Raw genomic sequence first — 21,936 nt, 5'->3', positions numbered from 1 at the left:
ACATGGTAGAGGTGGCAGTTCATCATTGTCCTATGCAACCGCAAGGACTGGCTCTGCCAGAAGTTCTACTGGCATGTCCACACCCATGGTCAGATGTACTGCTGCTACCTGAATGTGACTGATGTCTGCTGGATGAGCTCCCCTCGTGAGGCTGCCCAGAACCAGAAACCCATGGTCTGCCATGTCTGGGTGTGAAAAGCTCAACCACTGAAGGAGCACTGAAAGTACTGCCACTATGGGAACATGATCGGGCATGGCCACTTCAGCTAACAGCAGATTATGTGACTGACTTACACTCACGAGGATACCATTCCCCTCCCAGCAAACATTCCATCATAGACACCTTCCATTCCAGTGTATCATTCATCCAATCCATTGCATCGGCAACACAGTGGAAGCAGTCATGCATGTCAGTCTGAACCACATCTACAACCATAAGCATTTCTCTTAAGGACCTATGGGAATGTGCCCATGCCTCAATGATAACCCTAAACATACACAGAGTGGCACAGGAAGAGAATCCTGGATCACGTGAAAGATGGACAGCAGGCTTTCTCCAAGCACCCTTAACAACTGTCTTGTGTGACACCTTGCCCACACTTTGGCTACAACCAGATTCAAGAGGGACTGAAGCCACAGTAACCACTCCTCCCTGATCAATTATGTCTCACACTCCAGTAGTCCAATATCTAAGGGCTCACTAGAATGGCTAGGCATAGGCCTACTGGTTGTGTCTGATAGAATTACAGGGTATGGCTGTATGCCAACCTCAGTGTCAGATTCAACCTTTGTACCCCCCCAACTGTGCCGCTGTTTGACCACCATCATCATCAGAGTCTGCTGATACTCTGACATCAGGTGATAGAAGTCCAACACTTGTATTGTCAGGATCACCCATGATAATAAGCAACAAACACAAGAAAAAAATAACACCTACACTACTATAGTCCAATATGCTAACAAACTAACAGTGGTGCCTCTATTACAGATGTTAAAGCAATACACACAACAGTCCTGACACCAACATTACAAACTAAATATTTCTCTAAACTGCTCATCAGTACTGATAAAGACAAAAAACTCTGTCACAGTGAGCTGCCAAAGTCCAAAGACCAAACTGTCGATTTATTTAACCAAGTAGTTGAAGCGACATTATTTTTAACATGAGATTTGAATTGAAGTTTGTATACTGTTTTCTGAAGAAGTTTGCTTAGGACGCAAACAAAAAGCACTTCAACTACTTGGTTAAATAAATCGACAGTTTGGTCTTTGGACTTTGGCAGCTCACTGTGACAGAGTTTTTTTTTTGTTTTTATCAGTTTGGTGTGCCTATTTTGTCTTAGTGCTCATCAGCACTGACATAAAAATGCTTGGCTTACTATGCAGATGATTGTAGGCTCCCTAAGCTGGATGCTCCTGGAAGAAGTTAGGGACATGGTAACGACAAAATAATCACAATTAACAGTAATACAGGGGGTAAAAAGATTTTCCCTTTATATGTCCATTAACTATACTTTCAACAAGAATCTAAATAACAAGTCCAACCTAAGCTTATGTGTAGTCCATCAGAACGTGTTTTAACTGTAGCCATCTACAATCCCCCCAACCAATTTCTTGTTAAACAGAACTAACCTATTGCTGTAGATATTTTACTATACAAGAGTATTTAACAATGGAGATACATAAGCCTACCTGGAAGCTCCTTCTGAAACATACTTGTTGTCCCTGAAACAGTAGCACCAATCTCAAGGACATGCTTTCTGCAGTTTCCTGGGAGCTGTCTGGATCACTGACAGTGGACAGGAACTCTTCATTTGCTGTTAGTGGTGGCTGTGTAGCAGCCTCCCAGTACTCATCTGATCATGGGGCAATGCAGCTGCTCTCCTCCCTACAGATGAGTTCATGTCAGTGGCCTATGGCACATCTGATCATATATCTTGCTGTGGCCACCTACTGCATTCGTATCTGCAACTATCTATTGCAAAATTTGCATTCTGGCTGACATATCTTTACGTCCACTCTCAAGCAAAAAGGCACCACATCACCTAAAAGCTTCTGCAATTACCTGATTCTCAGGGTCACTGAAGGGTGGTTTTTGGGATTGAGATGCCTAGGTGCCATAGTCCTACATGTCCTAAAACACAAGAGAAGGATAATACACATAAGTTTCACATAACAAAAAAAAATCTTGTTCCCATATAAAACAGAAAAGGTAGCATTTCAGTATTACCCATTGGAGAAACATAAAACAGTCTAGATGTCTGAAATATGAACAAGAGGAATTGTGTAGTTGTAACTTACTACATTCATACACAAAGCAAGGCTGGATGCAAAACAATGGAGAGTAACAATAGCAACATATCCTTGTTTGTGTCAAAACAGAAATGTAGCTTTGCTCTACCACCCCAAAAACAACAGGCAAATGATACATTTTGCTAACAAACCATCAGTGAACTGCTAAATGTGCTATCAAATTAACTGTCCCTGAAGCATGTGTACAGATTTAACACAGAACATTCCATTTTAAGTTATTCCCAACCAAATATACCTGTGAAATGCCCTGACAAACATGACCGTGCCATCAATATACTTCAAAGTAAGGCATGCAGATAACAGTAGCATTTGCTAATTAATATATATAGAAATATGAAACAGGTTTTTCTTTATGACATTTCAGCATCTGCAGTATATATAAGAAAAATGTAAGCATACCTTTTCAAGTTCAGTAGTCTTCTGTGCAGATATATCCCAAAGTAATAGCCTCTTCTGTGTTTTCCACATAAATAAATCTCCTCACCTTCAGGTTCTCTGACTACACAGTTGCCTTTTTTATGGTGTAAATTCAGGATTGTTAGCATGGTGAGTATGCAAAAATGAGGTATGAACTCTTTAGAATTACTGAATCCCAAATAGTTGGCTGTGTAGCACATGTAAACATAATGCAGGCAGTCCCACGGTGTTTATTGCTAATGAATTGTAACTGTGAATGATTACTAATAGGGAGAAGGAAAACATAATAGCAATGCAGATTGTTCTACCTCCAGTGAGTGTGTTAGGTTAGACTTACAAACATCCAAACTCCTCTTCATTTGTTGACAACTGTATATTTTTGCCATATAATATCCTCACACATTTTAAGGACAATGATATAGAATGCCTTACAGACTGCATGTCTCTGATTACTGGTCAGATAAGACAATAATGAACAACAAACACAGAGAGGTAAGGCAGAACTAAATTTTTGCAAGCTATAGTCATAAATGATTGTGTGATCACTCAGTGCACTACCTCCAAAATGAATACATGTAGAAATAACTGTTATGTGGTTTCTTAGTATTGTGGATGATGTTGCAGTTGGTTGTATGCAGAACTATTTCAGTTCCCTGCTGCAAAGCTGTTTGTGTGGCAAAGAGGGACAAGGCAACCTTACTGTGTTGTGAAGTTTCATTGGAGTGAGAGCTCAAATCCAGATCTATGTGGAAATATTTCCTGTGTACTAACAAATATTTTGTAGCATTTGTTTCATAGATTGCTTTTCTTCATTTCAACTACTTGTCACTTTTATTTATTTTTTTAACAATGTTTGCATGGTGTGTGGCTTAGCCCAAACAAGGGAAATGGAGAAAATGAATGTCAGGTTTTGCTAAGCTTATCTCGTTTACATGACTCTTAGCAGAGCACAAACCTGGACTACTAGCCCACACAGGAAGCAGACAGAACACCTGTGGACAGGGTGTCTGTAAAAATATAAAGGATACATTGTTGCAATTTTGCTTTACATCTCTTGTGCAGCAGTTAGCAAAGCTCCCTAACACTTGCAGTCATCAAACAGCTGCAGACTGGTCACAGACAGTCAGTCACTGAAAATGGATACATTCTATTAATTCTGTTGGGCACCACATAATGGTGCATAAAGCACCACAGCCAAAGGTTTCTGCAGGGGGACTATTCTGGCACCCAGTACAAGTCTGAGGTCTGGAGTAATTTGGCTCAGGCTGTATCCATTGCTACTGGCATCCATGTACTGGAGAACAGTATAGGCATCACTTTAGTGACCAACAGATTCCAAAAGGGATACCTTCAACCAGTGGTTGAATAAATTTCAAACTGCTGACATCCCACAGCTGTGTAAGTATGATAATAGAGAGTATTGCTAATACATAGAAAGCTAAATATAGTCAAGACTGGTCTGCATATTGCTCTTCTGTTCTTTTCCTGTTCTTTCTACAGCTAATCCCAAAAGGGAGTTCAATGCTCATGTTGATCGAATGGAGAGACTGAGTGAAGCAAGTGGTAAGTATGCAGCACAAGAGAAGTATTATTATAGCTTTAAAAGATGATAGATTTTTTTTTTTTTATACAGTTGCAGCACATTAAACATGCATATCCTAACTGAAAAAGCAAGTGTGCATGTATTAGTCTGTTGCACAAACTAACTTTAGGAGTTAAGTAAATGACTGTAGTCAGAGGTTGTGGGTTCAAATACCACAAGTAACAATTATGCAATACTGTATTTCTTTAATAATATTACATTAAGTTAACTCGATACAACTGCCATAAATGCCCTGCTGTTAACTGTAATCTGAACAATTGGATCAAGCATATGTGTAATAAATGCACATTTCAAGGATTACTTTCAGCAATCTATGGTTATAGTATGTAGTTGTTAGGATGTATACTTAAGTGTAATACTTCAGACAAAATAGTTGCATAATTGTGTTAAGGTATTGTATGTCACATATGATGGTGAGGTAGACCAGCCCCAGTGGATCAGTCTATCTCCCCCACTGCTACAGTACAGATGCCCAGCATATCTGGATCCCAACCTGGCAGCAGTGCTTCTGCTGCCTCTCCACTACCTGTGCCCTCAGGTAGTCCTGTCCTGGCAGCTGGTGCTGTGGTACCCCCCAGGAGTAGTGACAGAGGTGGAGATCTCATCACCTGCCAAGAGATGCCAGGGTTGGTAGATAGGGTTGTGCACTACATCACTGATGTACACCTATGCCAGATGGAGAGGCTGCTCTCCCTCATGGTATGTAAGAGGAAGAGATGTCAAGCACTCCAGCCACCAGTTGAGTAAAGGGACAGTGATGACAGTCCAGTGGGTGAGAACTAGAATATCACTGTCTCCATATTTGATTAGGCATGAGTCTGTGTTGTTCCCTCTCTCACCCCAATCATGCTGCCTTCCAATCTTTTGTACCCCTCACCATCCTTGTCTCTTGTCTTGTCTTGTCTTGTTTGTTTGCATTTGCTTTTGCACCTACCCAACCTACCTAACCTGGAAATATATGTGTCCCTTACCCAGCAATCCTCTCTTCCTGAAGAAATGGGCACCTGTCCCACAAAAAAAAATATTGTCACATACATAGCTCTCCATTTCTCACAATGTTCTTCTTGGCACACTTGATTTGGTCCGACTGGCTATACAACATGATTATGTTGTTGCTGCCCTTCTTTCTGGAGGTGACAGTCCAAATTCAGCTAATATTCTGCACATATTTGCAGTTTTCACTGTTGAAGAAATGGATAGCTATGGTTCTTTCCTGCCTCCCTCCTGCATATTCCTGTATTGCTTTCCCTTTGTTCTTCCCCCCTGCTTACTTCCCATTTCACCACTATCTTATCTACCCCATTTTTAACACCTATAATCTGATCAAAAATAGAATCACACTAAACACACATAAGTACCACAAAAAGCAACAAATCCCTTCATTTTTTGGTTTCTTTGTGCAAAGCTTGACATTGCACACCAATGTCAAGTGACGTTGAGCAGACCTACAATGCTGAGGTTACCTCTGGGAATGCCAATTAAACTTGCTGCACTAGGCCAACACATCACAATACATATACATAAAGAATTGATGTCATCGTATTATCACTGTTTATTTAAAAGTATTAGATACACCTGGATTCAAACCCAGTATCATCTGGGCTCAAAAAGAAATGTAGCAATGCATTTACACCTGCTGTCACAGAGTCAGCTAAAGAGCAGGTGTGTTTCTTAGACTCAATGCTATCTCTCAGAATTTTAGCAATGTGGCTCATATTTGTGTACTGCTTAACTAAGCACAAACAGGGAAAGTAATGGAAATGTGTATCTTGCATATGCAAACATTTTACAAACCATTGCACAAACCTATATCTCGCCACTGTGCTATGCAAGGTCACTATTAGCATGTATTAGTGCTGTTTACTGTCAGTTTACTCTTTATGCCATGAAACTACATGTGGAAACATAACACACTGAAGGCTTTATCTAACAAGATGTCAAATATTTACAATGCAGCCATGTGTTGCCTTCCCCCATGCACTGCAAACCTTATCTCTCAGTACTTGTTCACACATAAATTAACTACACTACATATAAACTATCTTCACAGTTGAACATGCCTACGCATCCATCAACTGACCATCAGAATTATCAACCCATAAGCCTAAGCAGCCTTAACTGAAAGGCTATAGAAAGAATCATCATGGACCTTATCCACAAGGACATAGGCAACCTTCAAAACTCTTGACTCAACCAAGTTTGGTTTTGTCAGGTGTAGATCTTAATTATTAAACCTTCTTTGAGAATGTCACCAAAGCCCTGGATGAGGGAAAACTGTACATACCACATATCTTTATTTAGCCAAGGTCTTTGACAGAATGCTTCTTTAGGTATCATAGAGAAACTCTCCTATCTGGGGATTAACCCATACATTACAAGATGGGTAGCCAACTGGCTCACCAACACAATGAACACTGTCAAAGTTGGGGAGTCCACCTCCACCAGTAGACCAATTACCAGTGGAGTAACACAAGGATCTGTGCTGGGGTCTTTACTGTTTGGAAACTATTTTTCTGAAGTCTAAGCAAAGGTAGATGGCCTGTGGCTTACCAAGTTTGCAGAGGACTGTAAACTGCAGGCAATCACAGAGAGTCCCCCAACAATTTTAGCATATTACAGAAAATGCAGACACAAACAAATGATTGGTGTCAAACTCATTGACTGAAGCCTAACACAAAAAATGCCTCATTGTCCACTTTGGCAAAGAAGTAGCCCAGGCTAGTTATGATATACATAGCACCATCTCTAAGCTCAAACTCAGTGATGTGAAACTTGGTAATGAAGGTTGATAGCAATCTAAACTTTGATCATCATATGTCCATAGTGGTAAGAAAAACATTCTACATTCTGCACCTCATAAATATGACCATTGCATTCAAGACCAGGGAGGTCATAGCTCCACTGTACTCTACTGTTATCAGACCACTAACTGAGTACAGTGCTCCCTTCTGTTTGTACCTCTCCAGATACCTGCAACAACTAGAGATACCACATACATTTCTGACCAAGATAATTCAGGGACTACAAAACATGACATACATGGAAAAACTGAAAACCCTGTCACTGTACTCAATATCATACAGGCTTCTGAGAGGCAACTTGTGCCTGGCCTACAGAACAGTCTCAGACCCTGCCCTAATGGAAATGCTGGACATCTGCAAATAAAATGGGACAAGAATAACTTGCTCCAGGGAAATCAACCTAGAATGTGACATAAACAGGACATGCTGGACAGACAGATATATCTCCCAGTGATTGATGCTTCTCTGTAAAAGGCTCCCACTGCATGTGAAGCAGACCTCCTCAATGACCCTATTCAACTGCAACCTTGACAACTGGATAGGTGACCATAAATTCACCCCAGGGGTGGCACCTATGCCCCTCATGGACAGGAACAGTCAGTGCTGATCACACAATCCCTCTGCTAACAAAGACCATCTAACTATGGTTAATAAGGGTACTCAGGTTTTTATATGGCTAGGCTTTGTAAAGGTCCTAGGACCATTAGCCTAGTAACCTCCTATGAACTTATGAACCTGTGAACCTATGCAGGCCTCCCAACATCTTCTCTCCAACATCCACTGCTGATGTCATCCACTATAAGATGTCCTGCAACCTTGTAAAAGATAGACTAGTGCAGTGGTGCTTACATAAAGTACTGAGGTCTGTAGTCTGTATACTTACATAGATATGGGGGTTCTGTTCTCACTGCAGTCAAATGGTGTGTTTGTGTGTATGTGTGTGTGTGTGTGTGTGTGTGTGTGTGTGTGTGTGTGTGTGTGTGTGTGTGTGTGTGTGTGTGTGTGTGTGTGTATCTAGCCAGAAGAGCATAAGTTCATATCCTACAGTTACCACTCCGATCCCATGGATTGACAGTATTTTGACACTTGCACATGCCTATAGATCCATTTTATGCAGGTATCTTTAATAGCTTTTCTCCAACATCTACTACTAATGTTATCCACCATAAGTTTTCCTGCAGCCTTGAAAAAGTCAGACTTGTGCCATGGCACTTGCCTTACATGCAGAGTTCTGTAGTCTGTGTACTTAGGTAGGAGTTCTGTTCTCACTGCAGTCAACTGTTTTGTGTGTGTGTGTGTGTGTGTGTGTGTGTGTGTGTGTGTGTGTGTGTGTGTGTGTGTGTGTGTGTGTGTGTGTGTGTGTTTGTGCACTCACTTGACATTACAAAGAGCCTTTTACACCAGCATGCTGGACACTGTTATTACCATATCCTCCTCACCAGACACTGCTGATGTCATCAGCTATATCTAATTTGTGGATGTGCACTATTTCCATTAGGGTAGTGTAAGACACTGGCCCAGAGGTCAGGCAGAAGTCACTTCATTCTATACAATATAGATTACAGTGACATGACTTTCAGTCTATCTAAACATGTTATGGCATGGTTTGTAGGCCCTGTGTTTTCTTGGTGAGAAACCCCTGTGGTCTCTCCAGCTGCTGCATGTATCTAGTGAGGTACATGCAAAAGAGAGCATTATACTTTAGTGTTCTGATGAGGTTCGAGTACAGTGGTGTAGTATAATCCTCAGATTGGAATACGATGGCATGACTTATGATGTGCACAACATAGGCTTTCAATACCAATGTGGACACTTGGTGGTCAAAATTAAGATTTCTATCTGTGTGTGTTCCCGGGTCTTGCATCACTGGATTCAGCATAGTGGGACTGTTGCCAATGTTGTAATTAGCAGGGAATTCCACTTTGCAGAAGAACAAAATAAAAACACATTTTTGCAATTATTTGTAGACTGTGTGGCTTTGTCACCAATTGTTTGTCTGTGTAAGCCCCTCCTGTAGTATATCATCACTGGTGGACTCAGTGATTGTACTTAGTATGCAAAATTCAGCAAATGTGGTAAGCCTTTATACTTTAGCCTAAACTGTCAGGGAATAGATTCCAAACAGTGAAGGGCCAAGCACAAATCCCTGGGGTATGCCAATGGTGACAGCTCTACTGGTAAAGGTCGATTCCCCAACTTTCATAACATATGTTCTGTCGGTGAGCCAATGGGTTACCCATCTAGTGATGTAAGGGTTTTTCCCAGCTGGGAGTGTATCTGAATGATATCTGCATGGGGTATTGTGTCCAAACCCTAGGCCAGATCAGTATAGGCACTATGCACTGTCTTACCTTCATCCAGGCCCATCACACAGAATCAATTTGCTGTGACAACATCACAGATCACTTATAGCGTGACTCAGCACACACACCTTTTTGACATTGTTGAATACCCACTTCAACACACCATCCACACAGACTATGGTCCTGTAGAAGGGTGTACATCAACATTCATCCATCTGAGTTTGGGGGACAGCACCCAATGCATGCATGCATAGACACATCCTGACTCATGAACCTTTACTAAATGAATACTAGAAATATCACAACTGTGTGCAACAGACCTGTGTGAGTTGTTAATCCTACATCATGTCTGTTACATCTTTTAGATGTCCTCAAAGAGGTCATCGAGGGCATGCATGATGACAAGACTATCATCCTTTTGAACTTGACAAACCCAAGGCATTTGACACAAATCCACAGTGAGGTATTCACTGAACACTTTCAGATGTGACCATAAACACCTATATCACCAAGAAGGTAGACCACTGTATCACATACATGGCATCTAATTATGTTGAAATGTGTAAAATGATCTATATCTCAGGTCCACTGATCTGGTCCGTACATCAGGGATATTTGCTAGGCTCTTTCCTGTCCATTATTTAAGTCACAGACATCACGAATTGCATATACATCTTGTGTCCACACAGCTGTCTGAAGGACTACAGATTATCAGCAATCATTGACTCCAACTGTGATATTAGTATAATACAGGCAGTATCAACACACACCAAAGATTGCTGCCACAGCCATGACAACACCTGCAAAGAAAAAAAAAAACTTGGGAGGATGCATAGCATCAGGAAAACAACAATCCAAAGTTAATGTAGATTTTACACCCTGTAATCAGACCACTAGGTATGTGACCTGTGTCCTGGGTAGATGGAATGTGGAATGTCCACCAGCATGAGGCCACAGTGTTAAGTACTTCCTTGTATGTAACACAGCTACTGAGTATGTGAAGGACATCACAGGCCATAATGACTCTACAGTTCGCAGCCTTCATCACACCAGTAAGTGTGTACAATGCACCCTTCTTCATGTACCACCCCCAAATCTTATAGTGATAGGTAAATGAAGTGTACAACCTTTGCCACAGTGACCTGCCACACATCTTATTGGCCATACCGAAGTATTTTTTATGGCATAAACTTACTGTCTGATGGTGTGGAGTTCCCATCAAGTTGTTACACCAGATTCATGTGTGCTACCTGTTCCAGTGATGCACACATTACAAACCTAGCTGATTGATAACATTGATGGCATAGGTGACATTCATGATAGTGTGGATTGTGCCACATATGTATGCACACACACACACACACACACACACACACACACACACACACACACACACACACACACACACACACACACCAGTCAACTAGCCTGTATTGATCATAATGTCATGTACAGGTATAGCAGTGTCCCTCCTAACACATTCAGCAGATGTTACAGTGTCAGGACAATATGCATTATTACCCTCATAGAGTGCAGACAAGACATAATAGTTCTATAACTGCATTTGTGCCAAACCATCTCTGATCACTCTAAATCACATGTGTTATGTCAGAAACATGGTCATTACTGGTGGTATTATTCTGATATTGTCCATGATTGTGTGTGCTTCATTTACTGTTGTCCATTAACCTTTAGCTGTGTCCCACTTGCTGGAGACCTCTGCTGAGCTTAAACTCATATTCAGGTAAATCAGTCTACACAGCTTCACAATATGCACCTACCCCAGTTGTATGTAACATCCTTGATAGAGACCCTCTGCATTGCTCATGTAAAGATGCTTATCTCACACAGACATCTTCCCCATTGTTATGTCACCTTATGTGGCAGTCACGTAATATACATTTTCACTGTGCAGTCCTTACTGTATCACATTGATATGTAATTGATGTTTCTGCTACAACTGTCTTCCATTGACATGCCCTCATCTGCTGTGCATTAGATTGTTTCACCTGTCCTCTTTCCCTGTATTCATTCCTACAATTCATCTGTGTGTCCCTGTTCAATACACACACTTCCCTCAAGTGTTTATTTTACATGGCAGTCCATGTATCCTTACAGATCTTTTACACAACTTTGGTACAGAATGCCTGGAATGGGATTTCACAATGCCATTCACTGTATCATTGTCCTGTACTGAATTTGGACCATATTCATACCTCTCAACAATCCACATTTTTGTCTTATATCTTTTGGTCTGTTCCTTATAAAATGTGTGCTTTTTTCTGCCATATCACTGGAATAATCTCGGGACTGAAGTCACTAAATAATTACATTCATTTGAGTTTCAGACTACAAATCCTTTAGAAACTGTATCTTAACACAAACCTTGTTATTCAAGCACATTTCTAAGTTTAAAAGTGCAAATATGCAAAATATGTCCCTATTTCTTGATCATTGCCTCCCATTATGTTGGGCTTTCTCCAGATTTCTTCCTATAAGAGGTTGAGAGGTTTGATAACTATATGTTAAGCCTTGAAGATGGCTGTGGCATTCTGTACAAACATGCTAACCTATTGTGCTCTGATGTAACCAGGCTTGCTATCCATGTTGTTTTACATGGTTTCCCAGCCGGCAAAACTGTTGCCAGCCACAAAACCATAGGTTCATAAGTTCATAGGTAGGTACTAGGCTATTGGTCCTAGGGCCTATATAAGCCTAGCCAAATGGTACCCTGGCTTTTGCCACACAAGAAAATTATTTTCCTGTGCCCCTGTCAAGCAGAGCCACAGAAGTGATCCCCGGGGTGATTTTCCTATCTCCCATCCAATCATCAAGATTTTTCTTGAAGAGTGCTAATAAGGAGCTCTGTTTGACATAGATAGGTAGTTTGTTCCAGAGTATGGGAAGTTTCTGGGACAGGAATCTATCCCTCCAGCATGTTCTGTTTATTGTGGTGATAAGGTTTAGGTCCCTAGAGGGTGTAGCTCAGAGGGATTGGGATTTCTTTAATTGGAGCATGTCCAAAAGCTCTGGGTTTGACATAGCTTTGTATGTTAGGCAGAGATCACCTCTGAGTAGGCAATATGTGACAGAGTAAAGCTGGAGTTTTTTAAGACGGTCTGCGTAGGGCATCTGTTTGAGGCCGGTAATCCTCCTTGTGAGGTATTTCTGTGGCCTTTCCAGTTGTTTTAGATGTCTTGTGAGGTACATAGCAAAAGGGGCGTTGTACTCTATAATGGGTCTAATGAGTGATGAGAAGAGGGGAACAGTGACCTCTTTTTTCCTGGATGAGAAACCTTTTGTGATGAGGTGTGCCACATAGAAGGATTTCCTGACTACTGTGGCAATGTGATTATTAAAGAAGCGACTACTGTCCACCTGTGTCCCAAGGCCTCTTATCACACTTTCAGTTTTATGTAGACTACCGCCTATGTGGTAGCTCATGGGTACAGAGTTTTTACCAAAAGGGATGACAATGCACTTTTTGGCATTGAGCTTGAGGCCATGGCTTTGACGCCAGGCATCTGTCTCAGTGAGGCCCTTTTGTAGGATGTCCACATCGTTAGGAGTTTTGATTATGGCTCCTAGTTTGCAATCATCTGCGAACTTTGTTAGCCAAAGACCTTCTGTGTTAGCCTGTACTTCAGAGAAGTAGATACCAAACAGGAGAGGACCCAGGACTGAACCCTGTGGTACTCCACTTGTCACTAGTCTGAAGTTGGATTTAGAGTCGGCTACTTTCACAGCGTGGGTTCTGTCAGTGAGCCAGTTGGCAACCCATCTTGTGACATAGGGATTTATACCTAGTTTAGTGAATTTATCTATAATTCCAGAGTGAAGTATGGTGTTGAAAGCCTTGGCGAGATTTAGATAGGCTGTGTGAACCACCTTACCCTCATCTACGGCTTTGGTAACCACTTCAAAGAAGTCTATCAGGTTTAGGAGACATGATCTGCCTTTTACAAACACGAACTGGGTAGGGTCCAGACTTTGGAGATTACCAATGTCATTGTTTATAAGTTCCATGATGATACGTTCCACAGCCTTGCAGACCAGGCTCGTCAGGCTAATGGGGCAGTAGTTCCCGGTATCCTTGGTAGCTCCCCCTTTGTGGAGTGGGATAACCGTTGCTGTGTGCCATTCAGTGGGCACAAAGCCTGAGGTGAGGCTATGATTGAACATGGCATTTAGGTGGGGTGCCAGTTTGTTCTGTAGTTCATGTAAAACGCAGCCTGGGATGTTGTCAGGTCCCACAGATGCTGTGTTCTTGGCTTTGGAGAGTGTGTTTTTTTCCTGTGCAGCCATGATTACAGGAACTTTGCATTCTTCCAGTATAGAGATGGGCCCTTTAGGAGGTAAGAGAGGGGTAAAGTTAGCACTGAACCTATCTGCCAGGATGTTGGCAATATCAGTTGTTTCTGTATATTTAGTGCCATTGTGCTGTAACTCAGAGCAGATCTGAGTGTTGCCATTCATATTCTTGACATAGCTATCGAATGCTTTGTGGTTGTCTTTAGAATCAGTGGTGATTTTGTTTTCAAAACTAGCTTTGGAGGATTTTATGAGGGATCTCAACTTCTTACTTAGGCTGACCACGGAGTTCCTCCAATCATGGGATTTTACTCTTTTTTGCAACAGTTTCTTTCTTCTGTTGTAGAGTTTGTTTATGGCAGGGAACCACCAGATTGGCTTCCTTTTTTTGGAGGATAGCATCTTGGTTCTGTTAGGGATTGCACGATCCATGCACTCGTGTAAGTGCTTATAAAGTGCATTTGTATAGGAATTGGCAGTCGTACCTCTATTGTCCATCAGGATGGGTGTTGTGAAGTTTGCCACTTCTATCTTAAGAAGTGTGAAGTTGGCTTTGGAGAAATTTTTTACGGTGGTTTCCCTAATGGGGGGTGGGGGTGGGATGTGGATGTCTAGGGTGATTAGCTTTTGGTCAGATCTGACCAATGAGGAACTGACCTCTGGTGTGGAACACCGCTTGCCCATGTTGGTAACGACCAGGTCCAGGATATTGCTGCCCCTGGTGGGGGTGTGGATAAGTTGATCCAAGGTGTTGGAATTTATGAATTCCAGAAAACGAGCACAAGAGTTGGTACATGAGTAGTTTTCACAGTTAATGGTGGGGTAGCTTAAATCGCCCATTATTAGGGTGTTAGGTTGTACCCTAATATTTTCAAGTGTATCAAGAAATGAGGAATGGGAATTCTGGGGCATGGTGGGGGATCTGTAACAAGCTACAATTTGGATTGCGGTCTTGCCCAGAGTTAGTTGCACTTGGATAATCTTGGATGCATTATGCTGAGCAACTAGCCTGGAGATGTGGATATCCTTAATGAATATGGACATGCTTCCGCCTTTAGTGTTTCAGTCCAGGTTAGGTGGCCGAAAGGTGTGGTATGAATTATAGCCTGGTAATGCGGAGTGCTCTCTGGAGCCTTGAACAAGGTCTCTGTCACTGCACAGATGTCGATGTTCTCCATTTTAAGGAGTGCCTCGAGTGAGTGCATTTTGAGGTTTAGACTTCTAGCATTAAGTAGCATTACCCTCAGATTTTGCTTGCCTCCTTACATTTAACTACAATACGCAACATGAAAATGCAATTAGCAATGCTGCTCACCATGCATCTTTGTGCACACACACACACAAACTCTGTGTAGGCTTCTCGCTAAGCCTACACAGAGTTTATTGAATCCCAGGGATTGTAGTTTTATACTCCTTATTGATCATATTATGCGTGTTGATGATAAACCTCTTCCGATCTGAATTCTTTAGGAAAGCAGTTGAGAGATATGCATTTTCACTCACTCTCTTTCACTTGTTCAGTCTTTGTTTCTCTTCCCTTTCTCACACACACACACACACACACACACACACACACACACACACACACACACACACACACACACACACACACACACACACACACACACACACACACACACACACACACACACACACACACACACATACACACACTCAAAATTAATTTATGTTAATTTTTTTCATCTCGCTAAATGCATCTTTTCTATATTGCTCTTATTGAGGTGTAAGTAAAATGACAAGTCCTGGTAACTGCAAGTGTGGTTATTTTTTCTGTGTTTTTTTTTTCTTAACTTTTCTTATTATCTTATGGTCTCTAAAAGCAAAGCCACATTTAGCAAATGTAAAACTATGTCATCTATTTATTTTTTTTACTACTTCACTTCAGTTGCTTTTTAAATTTTAAATTTTACCAGCAGCCTTCTGTATACACATCAAAGTCTAGTTTTGCAGTCAGGGTGAAGATGGTTTTGTTTTGTTCATTGTTTTAGGAAGTGTAACTGTAAATACATTGGATTTTTAACTGAAATGTCAGTGTACAATGTTTTGTTACTTACGTTTTCACTATTTAAAGTAATAGTGTGCAGATAAGCTAAAGTGTGGGGTCCTGTGAAAAACATGCAAAAACATTTGTTTGGAGGCACTTACTAGGTAAAACATTTAATTATTTGATATAAGCAATACGTGGTAATTGAAGTCAAAGTAAAACAGAGGCCAGTGTATCAGAAGATGTATCAGTTAGTAAATAAGCTAAAAAAATAATGTGTTTTTCTTCATCTACTGGCTAAAATAAGTTCATAATTGAAAACAATACAACATAATTTAAGAATCAAACTACAGAAACAAACTTTCATAAATTACAGCATGCCAGTCCAGCATACTTCTCTTCTTCTTTGCTTAGGGATTCTGGATTAACTAAAAACTAATGTGGGCAATGGGTTGAAATGGACTGCCTTAAACTCCATAAATGTAACTGTATTGATATACAATTAATCAGATCTCCCAAAACAACTGATTTTTCTCAGATTCTTTCTACCTGCCTTGTGAGGTGACTGCTCCTGAACCTCTAGAACTAATAAAAGGCTGCTTTACAATGCATATTTTGTAAGGGCCAACTGAGAACTGTAGTAGCTAGATGAATAAAAAAAAATCAGTGTTCTCCCGTGCAGGCAGTTATAGGATGTACAATTTACATACATTTAGTTTATGTAGATTAAACTTACTTCATTGGCTTAAAGAGTGCTGTTCCATAATCCATTAATGTTATACTGAGTTTCAATTGGGTACCTCCAGGCTTCTGAACTGAAATAGTAAAAAAATTTAGTGAGAATGAAGCAGAGATGTGCATGATAATCTAGGAATAGATTGGTGCCTGTGTTCATATACTCATCTGCAACTGCATGTGTTTGGGATAAAGAAATCTGAAAACTACCACACAGTTTGTAGCAAATACTTACAGTCTCTTTGGCAGTAAATAATAATGTTCTTCCACGCTACCCTGCTTCAGTTTTAAGGCATTAACTAGCATATCTTTCGACTGTTCCTAATTGTGAAGAACAAACCTGCTTTTATCTCATATTTTTGCCTTAGTCATAGTACAATTTTCTAATTAATCCCTAAGGATTACAGTTAGTCAATAATTTGTTTCATACCTTTTGTTGTTCAGAAAAATGTACTTTTTTTTTAACCTTCTCACAGCTGACCACCAGCTCCTTTCCTCACTTACTCGGTCTACTGGACTCACCTTAGACCAAGGAGACCCATTTCTGTAGCCAATGAGGAGATTATGGACACTAGTCCAGTGTCATATTGCTGCTGAGGAATGTGCTCTAACCACATCACCCTGTAACAGCCTTGCAGGTTCTACTATGGCTGCCTTTGGGCGGTGCATGATGTACAACCTCCAGACCAACAGCACAGAATTTGTTAGGCTCTTAATGCTGCTTTTGCAGTGAGGCTAGGCTGTACCATCTCCTAAGATAGATGAGACTATGTCAGACCCTCAATCACATCCTCACTGACCCAGACCCTCCAATGTTCATGCCCCTAACTGAACATGGATCATCTGACGCACAATCAGAGCTTTATCCCTATGGACCATGGGAAAGTGTTCAGGATATGGATGTCATTGCAAAACATGTTGCCCTAGTAACTTTTTAAGTGAAATACAGTAATTGATAACCAAAAGAAACGATACTTCACAAAATGCAATGCACTCCTGGACACTGAAGCTGGATTCCAAACTCTTTATTCCACAGGTTAAGCACTTTCATCCAATCTCTGTTGGACTTCTTCAGAACAACTTATGATAAAACTCAACCCTTTTTATACACACATTAACAAATATATAATTGAACAATTGAAAAACTGAAAATCATTATTGTTCAATAAAATTAACCAATAAATAAATTAGTAAATTTGCCCCCATTAATACCTGTTAAAATTCTAACAATTAATTAAAGCTCTATAAAAATAAAGTAAAATATTACCAAAGTTTGTTGTGTATATGTTAACCTAAAATATATTTTAATTTCAATATGGCTGCTATACTGACACTGTCAGTGACTGAAGGCACTGAAAATACTTTCTTGGTTACTATAGATGTATGTAACCTGTTTTCAGAAATACCCCACGGTGTTGGGTTAGAATGGTTGGGGGTACAACTTGGTAAGACTAATCTTTTTGATCAAGATGAAATTAATGTTCTTACCACATTGATGGAGGCAGTGTTAACTAATAATTTTTTACATTTCGAATGACAATATTACAAGCAAGTGACTGGTGTGGCTATGGAGGTGGCTCGTGCCCCCATATATGTCGAATTTGTCATGTCCCACTTAGAGCAGGAATTCATTTTTTCTAGTGAATTTTGGGCATGTATAAAACACTACACCAGATTTCTGGATGATATTTTTATTGTGTGGGATGGACAGGAAGAAATGTTGAAAAACTTTCTTCAATATATTAATCAAACAGTTGAGTTCTTTAAGTTTACCTATGAGTATAGTACAGACAGTGTGTCAGACTTGGATGTTAATTTAACCATCAACAGCAGTAACAACACTCTGAGATCAAGTATTTATAGAAAATCCACATTTTCTAACTCATATTTGGAATTTTGTTGTTGCACCCCTACCATCAGAAAAAGTCTATTGTCAAAGGACAATTTGTAAGGACTCCCAGAATGTTTACGGTGGCTCAAGATTTCCTATTGGAGCTTGAGTTTATGACGGAGTTATTTGTTAAAAGAGGTTACCTTGAAGCTTTTTGTAGGATTTTGGCAAGGGAATTTAGATCCAAAAGAGCAGGGGGTGTTTATAAGACTATACTCAGAGATATTACTGATTCCAATAATGTAAATGGTTCTAGTATGCCAAGAAATTGTAATTCAGATTCAAGAAGGAAAATGGAGAGCAGATTATTGTTCATTACCACCTTTAATCAGGATGCTGAATGGGTGACTCACATCATCCAAAAGAACTGGAGATTGTTACATGCCGATAGTTCCCTTATGGACAAGGTGGGGGACCCCCAGGGTTGTTTTTAGAAGGGACAGATCCTTCGAGGAGATTTTGGAAATGGGGGCTCGTAATGATTTCAATCAGTGTAGTAGAGCACTTGGTAATTTCAAGTGTGGTAGATGTAATGCATGTGCACACATTTTTGAGACCGGTGAAAATACATCTATTAATGGGAGAGCCTTTCATTTTCATGGACATTTCAATTGTAATAGCAAAAATGAAGTCTACATGGCCAAATGTGAACATTGTTTAGCCTTCTATGTCAGTAAGACTAGCATGCATTTTAAGGACAGAATCAGGGAACATATTGGTGACATTATGAACATGAGGACCACCAATGCTCTGGAAAGACACATAATGAAAAACTCATGCCATAGGTTTACATTTGTCATTTTACAACAAGTGGTAAAGGACAGGCAGGGTAGTGTCTTGGACCTAGAGTTAGATATATGTGAACTGAGGTGGCAATTGAGGTTGGATGCCACCACTTTCCCCGGGCATTAATGAGAGTGTCAGTATAGCAGCCATATTGAAATTAAAATATATTTTAGGTTAACATATACACAATAAACTTTTGTAATATTTTACTTTGTTTTTTATAGAGTTTGCATTCATTGTTAGAATTTTAACAGGTATTAATGGGTGTTTTAAGAATGGGGCAAATTTACTAATTTATTTATTGGTTAATTTTATTGAACAAGGATGATTTTTCAAATTTTCAATTGTTCAATTATATATTTGTTAAGGTGTGTATAAAAAGGGTTGAGTTTTTATCATAAGTTGTTCTGAGGAAGTCCAACAGAGGTTGGATGAAAACGCTTAACCTGTGGAATAAAGAGTTTGAAATCCAGCTTCGGTGTCCAGGAGTGCATTACATTTTGTAAAATACAGTAATATTTAAACATTTCCTCTAATTTTGATTCTTTGTTCCCTATTATTTATGGCTTTGTCCAGGAGATTTGGGGCAAATAAGTTGAGAGGTATTATAACTAAGCTGATATTATTTGATATGCAATGTAATAATTTCTTTCTGACTCATAAGCAGAACAACATCAAATAATATAAGCAAAAGTGAAAAAAAAATAAGGATAACAAAAAGAGAGTAACAAACTGGAAACAATCAACTGTGATGTGGTTTCTATTTGGAACATTGCCTTCAGATAAAGTTAGTTAAACCTACCAAAACATAAGGTTCTAGAACATAAAGGATCTAAGCAAAGTGTGTTGACGTCTAAGCAAGCAAGCAATAATGCCTAACAGATTGTGTGTTATTGTGGAAATAATGCATCCACCAGAGTGTGCTGAGGCCTGACACCATAGGCGGAGGGCTTCTACACCCCTGGAAGTGTGTTATTTCCTTAATAACATACACCCTGAAGCGCAGTATTGCACTTAGAGAATGGGTTACCTGTTAAATTGTTTTGCATTTATTTAGTTTTTTAATGTATGTATATATATATATATATATATATATATATATATATATATATATATATATGAATCCCCTTCAGAATGCCGAAATTCAAAACTTCAAAACCCATATGATTGCAGACCATATGTTCGAAGTTTTGAAATACCGACATTCTGAATGGGAAATTGCATACAGCGTGGACCAGGAGATTTCCCTTGTTCTTGCTGTAGTGCGATCTCGGAGTTGGTATATTTAAGTAGGGGGGGGTGAAGCCCCCCTGCTATACACAGTTTAATGTGTGTTTTTTTATTTTTACGGGTCTAGTTCACATTTTTGAACATTCAAATGTTCAGTCATATGGTCTCGGCCATATGAATTTCGAACATTTGAGCATTCACTTATGTGAAGTAGACCCACACACACACACACACACACACACACACACACACACACACACACACACACACACACACACACACACACACACACACACACACACACACACACACACACACACACACACACACACACACACACACACACATTCAGAAGGACATAAAGACAGGCCCACAGACATATAAACAAAAACAGGCACATTCAGAAGCATAGACAGATAGACAGACACAAACGCACACACACACACACACACACACACACACACACACACACACACACACACACACACACACACACACACACACACACACACACACACACACACACATTCACTCTCTGTACTTAACATGCACTTTGTTGAGTACAGTAACTCTTTGCCAACACCCCTTACTGATTTTGCTGCTCAATGATTGTCATAACAATTACTTTGGAAAAGCTTCCTGTTAACAGAGTGCCTCACCACTGTCTCTTTTAGTTTCTCACATATATAAAAGCATACACTCACATTTACGTATGCACATGCTCACTCTCACATGCAGACACATTTTATTCTGTCTTTTGTTTCCCTAATTGTACAATTGCTAACACCATAACACTGTTTAGCAGTCATAAAAAATAGTGCCTTTTTTCTTCTAAACTATGCAAGCTTCATGCCAGGTTAACTTGTGACCAAGAAGTAGAGGACTTGTTTGCAGAGAGCATTACCTGTCCATTAACGCAGGAACGTTCATTCTCCAACCAGAGTTACAGTGTACAGGTCACCCATTTTGTATTATGAAGTGATACCTATTTGTCTATTAGTGTAGCACTTGCTGATGTCAGGGAGCTCTCTGCATGGCTTTTATATGGGAAGGTGAAGGGTACACGGATGACAGACAAAACCTATTCTATACAATATGCTTCTCATACAGATAACTTCCTTCCATCACTGTAATATACCTTCAGAGAAGGAATATGTTATTATGAAGGGAATAACTGGTAAAGCCTATATTAGTTTTGCAGATCAGTAGAACCAGTAGTGAGAACTACAAACAAGATGGTTTTCTTCTAAGTAGTAATATTTATGAAAAATACAAACAAAAACAGACAAGTGCAAAAAAAAAAGGAACTGTACATAAGGAGAAAACATTCCTACTAGATAACTAAATTATTTTATCATAAAGCTGTCCAAGTCTAGAACAAATATCCTTAAGAATTGACTAGCCACACTGAAAGCTGAAGAGACTAAGTTTTATATTGATCCAAAAGAAATAAAATACCTTCCCATGTTACTTCTCCGTGGGAAATGTAGGTATGTGATCCTTTTTGATTCAGTCACATTAATGAGCACAGATGATAATAC

At 39.9% G+C, this 21,936-nt stretch overlaps 1 protein-coding gene across 1 annotated transcript in view; it reads right to left on the bottom strand.

Annotated features, from left to right (window-relative positions):
• The window catches only part of LOC122797833 (extracellular serine/threonine protein kinase FAM20C-like), a 719,407-nt gene that overhangs the window by 362,729 nt on the left and 334,742 nt on the right, over window positions 1–21,936 (bottom strand). The window contains exon 4 of the mRNA XM_044066357.1: window positions 16,490–16,568. Within this exon, the coding sequence (XP_043922292.1) occupies window positions 16,490–16,568 (79 nt within the window). The remainder of the gene's footprint in view (window positions 1–16,489; window positions 16,569–21,936) is intronic.

This window comes from Protopterus annectens, chromosome 1.part0, assembly GCF_019279795.1.
Source record: "Protopterus annectens isolate FY-2018-M chromosome 1.part0, PAN1.0, whole genome shotgun sequence".
NCBI lineage: Eukaryota > Metazoa > Chordata > Ceratodontiformes > Protopteridae > Protopterus > Protopterus annectens.
This window is presented reverse-complemented; position numbering and strand designations above follow the sequence as displayed.